Source organism: Cryptomeria japonica, unplaced genomic scaffold (assembly GCF_030272615.1).
Source record: "Cryptomeria japonica unplaced genomic scaffold, Sugi_1.0 HiC_scaffold_288, whole genome shotgun sequence".
In the NCBI taxonomy this organism is placed as follows: domain Eukaryota; kingdom Viridiplantae; phylum Streptophyta; class Pinopsida; order Cupressales; family Cupressaceae; genus Cryptomeria; species Cryptomeria japonica.
In genome coordinates this window covers 158,558-165,625 of record NW_026729110.1, presented here as the reverse complement: position 1 = coordinate 165,625, position 7,068 = coordinate 158,558, and the positions used below count along the sequence as shown (strand labels likewise).

Below are 7,068 nucleotides of genomic sequence, written 5' to 3'. Positions count from 1 at the left end.
ACTCCCCTTTAATAAATTCTTAAAATCCTTCAATGTGTGTGTGTGTTCCTTACACATCTATATTGGTGTATCTTTTATAATGCATAAAAATCACAGTTCAAACCATACACATTTGTCGTCTTATAAATATGTGCCATAACTCCAACTACATGCCCTAGGTAAGTTAATTCTCAATGACAATTAAATATTCAAACAATTCATTTTTCAATAAAAAAAGACATTCTGCTCGTACCTTAATCAGTTTATGTATTTGGTATAAACTTCTGCACTTCACTGGGTGTGTTTAAAATAGAGAGATTAAAGACTAGTGCATTAACTTATTCCATGCCTAAATTTCCTTGTTATACATCAATAATTTCAGGTCTAAAATATCGATCTTTGGCTTCCATATAGGACCAACACATTATTTATAGTGTCTCCTGTCATTACTTCTCTGAGAAAGTGGATTACCTTATAATTTATATTATCGCCTTGGACTTCTTATATCTCCGTCATCAATTAATTCACTATCTTTCTTGCAGATTTTATAATTAAATCAACAGTGGTCTTCCAAATCTATCATGCGGCCAACAACCACCAATTCTTCACCAGTCTAAACTAACCACATGCCGCACATTCCTCCTTCTCTATATCTATTTATTGTAATATCCATGCTATTTCTTCTTCTCCACCCGCCTAGGGAAATAAATTCAAAATTTTCTTCTTTGATCGTGTACCACGCCTCTTCACAAATTTTACACAAGAACCTAATTCACTTCAACATTACCTCTATAAACTTCCATTTCCATTGCAAATATTTATATACCATAATTTAGCTACAACTCACTCATAGGATCAAAACCATTGCATGCTCTAATACCAAGTTAATAATGTTGGAGACAACACAAATAATACCAGATCACAAATTGTTTTTAGAAATAAAAGATATTAATTTATTTTGAATTTTTAAGGATAACTAGTAATGCGGTGTTCCACATTAGGCTTTTTAAAGGCTTATATTTCTCATATAAGCACCTACCAGATCGTAACTTCGCAACTGACCCGCTAACTTACAATTATTTATTTATTCTAAAACCTTACTAAAAAATAACTATTCATTAAGTACTCTAGCAGAAGTAAGCAATATTTAAGAATCGTTTTCTTAAGTCCAACAGAGACTACAAGTGTGAAATTTTTAGTTTCACTTAAATCATCTTCTCTCTTATTTTTTACTATGAGTTTGCACAATCCTTTCCCTCCTACCAAGTTTGTAGGTTTAATATCAATGTTATAATCTTGTACTCTAACAATCAATTTACTCCTTTCATTGAACCTAATCTCCTATTTAGTAAGAATAATTTTCACTATTCCATCAAGAGCATACATAATTAAATATAATTTTAATATTTAAAATTGAGACTGATTAATCACTTTTACGGGAAAAAAGGTGTGTTTTCAACAAAATATACTATTTATAATGGCGTTTTGAAGAAGTTCTCTTGAATCTATTCCCCCATCATTTTTCTAAAGAATTATGATCGGCATGATGTGGTCAGATGCGTGGTGCTTTAAAACAATAAATTTGAATACCATGATGGACTAAAACAGGGGTATTGGCCATGTTACTTTTAAGGCCGTCAAATTCTTTTTTACATAGATAGATCTACTTGAATATGTCATATCCCTTTTAAAACCTGTTTATAATTTTTAGGTCATTCTTTAACTTCATAAAACTTCAAAGGGTGAATTAATTATAGTATCATCAAAAAGGTGACAAGATTATTATAGGGAGATTTTCGTTACAAGAGCATGATCAAAAAGAGCTAATAAGAAATTATAGTAGCTACCTACAAAAATCACTATGAAACCCTCCATTTCAAGCACCCAATAAATAGGAGAGTCTGTGTATAAAACCATAAAATTATAGATGGGAAACCATGAGATAAACCACCCAAAGTGTGATGCCCAAAATCCAAAGCCAAAATTCCAATATGATTTAAGAGGCTATAAATATCATATTCCTTCCACCTATAATAAGCTCATCATGATCTACTCCCCCACATGGGTGCTTCACTGTCTCCATTCAAAAATAATTGATTATGCGCTAGAAGCAATCATAAGTTGGTCAAGCGTAACTCACTCTTACAAGGCTATTGTGCATATTAGATGAATTTACATTTCTATTTTGGGAAGCCCATATTCTAGAGGTAGTAACTTCTGATACAAAAATTTGATTGAGCTATACTTTTTTAAATGATAGAGCTTTGAGGGATATGTGTCTCGTTCATAAGAGAGCTAAGGAAAACCCATCTAGAATTATTTTTAAGTCAAAATATTAAATCTATTGACCGAAATTGAGATTCTATGTTCTCTAACTCAATTTTGTTTTTTGTATTATTAGCATTAGGATGCAAGTTCAAGACACCTTTCCTAAAAAAATTACACATTTCAAACACCTTGTAAGATAAAAGGCACTACAATCACTATTGACTAATTTTTCTAGGAAAAAATATTCCTCTAGACTAATGTCACCTTCTAAAATTCTCTACGCTCGCTACACTTCACAGTGCATTTGTAACATTTTGAGAAGAGTCAACTTTCTCAACCATCACCCTCTCATGCTCGACTGCCTAATAAAATGGTATTGAACATCAATGTTCTCAATACTCACATGAAAAATTGAGATATTTGTTGGATGTATGCCATAGCCTCTTCAACATCGATCTATAACAGTTCCTTAACTCAGTCCTGCATATGTGCAAAGTTAAATTTTACATTATACTTCTAAACTTACATTACATTAAGTGAGCCAAAAATGAGATTTCAAAACATGTGAGATGGAAAGTTCTAGATTACCGAAGAAAAATTTCTTAAATAAAAACCTAAATGAAAAATGGAAATATCAATTTAAATAAAGAACTTGGTACCAGACGATGGATCTCCTTGCCCAAGATGTTATTTTGATGTATCAAAAACTTTAAAGGGCTTGCCTAGTTTTGATCCCACGTACAAAATAGGAGATAAGAGCAACTAAAGTAGCAAAGCAAGGGAGACCAAATCATACAAAAATTAAAATTAACTAACTCAAATGATTAAAATAATGAAATAGAAATGAGAAGGTAGAGAAGAGATAATACCTTCGTGAGGCTGAATAACCCCGAATAAAACCTACAATCAGGAAGAGATGAAATGTTGGGGCCCCTTAAGAGATCACAATGAATGGTTGAGCCCCTACTTTAGTTTCTCAACCTCCAAAGGAAGAGATAAAGATTAAAAAAGATGTGTCGTTTTATCCTCTGTGTTTCTAGGAGGTCGAATAATTCATAAAATCCCTGAATTCCACTCCCATGTCCACGGGGAGTCACAAACTAGTGTTTCTATGTGTGGTCGAAAAGTTAGTGAAATCCCAAGGTGTCGAGTACAACATAGGATTTAATGCTGATGGATAAAATTACATGAGAAGAATGAGAACTAATCTGTAAAAATAACAAGACCAAATTCACCTCAACTCTTTGGAGAAGCCAAGGCGACCAAGTAGGTTGTAGAGCGTTGCAACAACCTTCAAGAGAGTGTTATAAACGATAGCACATTCGCAAGAAGATTAAAATGCTCAAGACATGGAAATCAATATAGATTGAGTTCAATAATTTATTTTTCTTAGTTATGGTATGCATGTGGAGGCCATTTTGTAGTGGTCATACATGCACGAGTGCAATTTGGTGATTATTCCTTTTCCTATCGATCATAAGTAGTCTTTGAATCAATGTCCTAGGTTAGATAATGATTTTGAGGATATTGATTTTCATATATTTAATATTTACCTCTCTAACATTTTTGTAATGACATACATTGGAAAATGGACACCCATGGGATCTTGGTAGGAATTATTTAGTTATTATTATTTTTTTTTATTGGTAAATTATTTGGTTATTATTATTCTCTAGGATACTCTAGATATTGTTAAGAGCATACTTTTTTTTATAAAAACAAGTCAGGAATACATCAACGTTGGCATGTTTTCCTTTGTATAGCATATTACAACGATTTGAGTAAGCATACATCTAAACCACAAGTCGCTTTCGGCTAAGCAGCCACGTACAGTGGGATCCAGCCCATAAGGGATTGAACCTGTTGCGAAGGCGGCTCCGGGGATTTCAACCTTGGTGCATGGATTCTATATCACACACCATCGTCCTCACCAATTGAGCTACAACCCTTTGGCATTAAAACCATATTGAATAGGGTAGGTTACATAAATGTGAATGTCAATGCTGGGAGTTATAGCCATTGTTTGTCATAAGATAAATCGGCATTTTTCTTATGAATCGTTTGGGAGATATTTTTGTGAGAGTGGAGCATCTTGTCATAATGGTGGGTGGCTCAGTCGCTTCCACCTTGATGATGGTGTGATGGTATTAAAGAGTGGTGACTATTGGGGTTATCTGTTCAGATTATGGGAATCGTTTGTCATCTTTTAAATGATTTAGATTAACTTCCACCCCCTGAAGATAGCATAGAGATTTAAGGCCTTCCCTTTCAAATATATCTAAAAGAAAAGAAATCTAATCTTAGATAAAAGAAGAATTATTACTGTTTTGCTAAATTAATCGGCTGTCCAGAACATAAGGCTCCTGTGTTATCTTCTAAATAACTTAAATCGGCGTTAAAGAAAAAAGACATTGTCAATAAAGAGTTAAATATTCAAAACGTAGACTGCTTGGTCATTTTTCTAAATAATTTAAATTCACTTACCACTTCGTGAGCCAGATCCAGATGTTCGTGATTGAGACCTAGGAACGAAGGCAAAGGCACGGCCAGTACCATAGCCATCTCACTAGCCAGCATCTCCTGAGCCCACACAAGTTCCGGTTCCAGGGCCAGCAGCGACTTCGTTGCTTACCCAGTTTCTGTTGATCCGATTGGTTAATCAGTCCTATCACCCGCTGTAGTAATCAATTATTCAAAAACCTATTGTCATCTTCAAAACGAGTTAAATTGACTTTATAATTAAAAAATACAAGCAGATCGTCAAAAATCCAAGAATAAACAGTTTCTTTGGAAAAGCTAAATACTCTCCTAATCTCTGTTTCGCTCGCAGTTGTTAAGATACACGTTTTAATTCATTTCACGTTTATATGCAAGACTTATCCGCAGACCAGGCCGATAACGATAAGTCGTCTATCATATTCATTGAATCTGCGGCATCGCAGACCACGTAAGTCGTCTATCGTGTTCATGTTAATTGCTTGGCTCAGTCACATTCCTTCCTGATGTGCATCTATATAAAGAGCTGCGCGCACCACAGCATTGCATAAAAGGAGTGACCAGTAACCAGCAGCCCGTTTCTTCTACTCCTTTTCAAGAGAATTTGTAGTGCAAATTTATAAGGAAAATGGGCGTTCCAGTGATTGACATGAAAAACATAGACGGAGGAGACAGAGAGGTGATCATGGCTGAAATAGCCAAGGCCTGCGAGAGTACTGGTTTCTTTCAGGTGAAAAACACAACTGATCATATTTTCTCATGTGCAAAACTTACTAATTATAGAGAAAACAGAGTTGAAGTGATTTCGTTTTGTGTTTGCAGCTTTTGAACCATGGCATAGAGCATGAACTCATGGACCGTGTAAAGAAAGTTTGCTCGGAGCATTACAAGCTTAACAGAGAGCAGAGCTTCAATGCCTCTTTGCCTGTAAGGTTGTTGAGCAACGCTCTTGACAGCGATAACGCTGATAAGATCGAGAACGTTGATTGGGAAGATGTTATTCAAATACATGAGATGCAGGAGACCAATTCATGGCCTTCCCAACCCAGTGATTTCAAGTACAACTACTCTACTATTTTGTGCACAATTCAAACGTTTCTATAAATATAGAATAGAAAAAATTAATATGAGCATGATCTATATACAAGTGTTTCTGGTTTCTGGATATCGAAAAACTAAATACTAAGACATTATATTGCATTTTTCTCAGGGAAACTATCCAGGAGTTTCGAAACAAGATATTTTCATTGACAGAAAAGCTGTTGGAAGTAATAAGTTTGAATCTGGGGCTAGAGAAAGAGTACCTGAAAGAGGCATTTGCGGGAGGAGAGAAGCCCTTCTTCGGCACCAAAGTGAGCCATTATCCTCCTTGCCCTAGACCGGACCTCATCAAGGGCATCCGTGCACACACAGATGCAGGTGGCCTCATTCTCTTATACCAAGACGATCAAGTGTCCGGTTTGCAGGTCCTCAATGATGGCACTTGGGTTGACGTGCAACCCATTCCATACGCAATAGTTGTTGACATTGGGGACCAGTTGGAAGCCATCACTAACGGCAAATACACCAGCGCATGGCATCGCATTCTACCCACTAAGAATGGCAACCGTTTCTCAGTGGCATCGTTTTATAATCCCTCATATAATGCCAAGGTTTATCCCGCATCTCAACTTACTGCTCAGACCGGTGATGAATTATCGGTTTATCCAGAGTATCCAGAGTATCTGTTTGGAGACTACATGCAGGTTTACAGCCACCAGAAATATGAAGCCAAAGAGCCACGATTCGAAGCTATGAGGATTGTGAATGTAGAATGCCAATAGAATAGAGCTCTATTTACCTCCTCCTCTCCTGTTTCTATTTCTGTGGCTACTGTCTTCCATCCATTTTGATATTCCTCGTAATGTATTCCATCCATTTAAGGAATATTTTCATCCATATATATAAATTTTTATCTATATATATCAAAGTGTTAATTTATATAATTATAAAAGTGTTTCTTATAAAAAGATTCGTATATTGAGTTGTAGTTTGAACTCTTATATTTATCGATGTTTTTCTCTCACATAGAATTCTCATAGCTAAGAGTATGTTTAAACATATGTTAGAACATTAAAATAGAAAGCATTCGTAATAATAATAGAATAGTTAACTCGTATAACCGAACATAAAAGTAATATTATAGGTTTCCAATCATGATGCTTTGTTTATATATCAAAAATTGAAATACGACTCGCAAATGCAGCCTCTCAGTATATTTCAAAGTTGAATATGACTGAAGAATGCAACCTCCCGTTATGTTTTCAATGCAGATATAACTAGCAC

General features: G+C 35.1%; 1 protein-coding gene across 1 annotated transcript; it reads left to right on the top strand.

The window, feature by feature from the left end:
* Positions 1 to 5,317: 5,317 nt before the first annotated feature.
* Positions 5,318 to 6,617, top strand: LOC131057164 (1-aminocyclopropane-1-carboxylate oxidase-like). The gene is made up of 3 exons (XM_059215807.1): positions 5,318 to 5,473; positions 5,566 to 5,801; positions 5,954 to 6,617. The coding sequence occupies exons 1-3, from the start codon at positions 5,372 to 5,374 to the stop codon at positions 6,564 to 6,566; spliced, it is 951 nt and encodes a 316-aa protein (XP_059071790.1). The 5' UTR covers positions 5,318 to 5,371; the 3' UTR covers positions 6,567 to 6,617.
* The last annotated feature ends 451 nt before the right edge of the window (positions 6,618 to 7,068 follow it).

What these genes read in the sequence shown, in the direction of transcription:
- LOC131057164 (XM_059215807.1), top strand. Translation starts at nt 5,372, where the DNA reads ATGGGCGTTCCAGTGATTGACATGAAAAACATAGACGGAGGAGACAGA. An exon ending in AGAGTACTGGTTTCTTTCAG is followed by an intron (nt 5,474 to 5,565) that starts GTGAAAAACACA and finishes TTGTGTTTGCAG; the next exon opens with CTTTTGAACCATGGCATAGA. An exon ending in TCCCAACCCAGTGATTTCAA is followed by an intron (nt 5,802 to 5,953) that starts GTACAACTACTC and finishes CATTTTTCTCAG; the next exon opens with GGAAACTATCCAGGAGTTTC.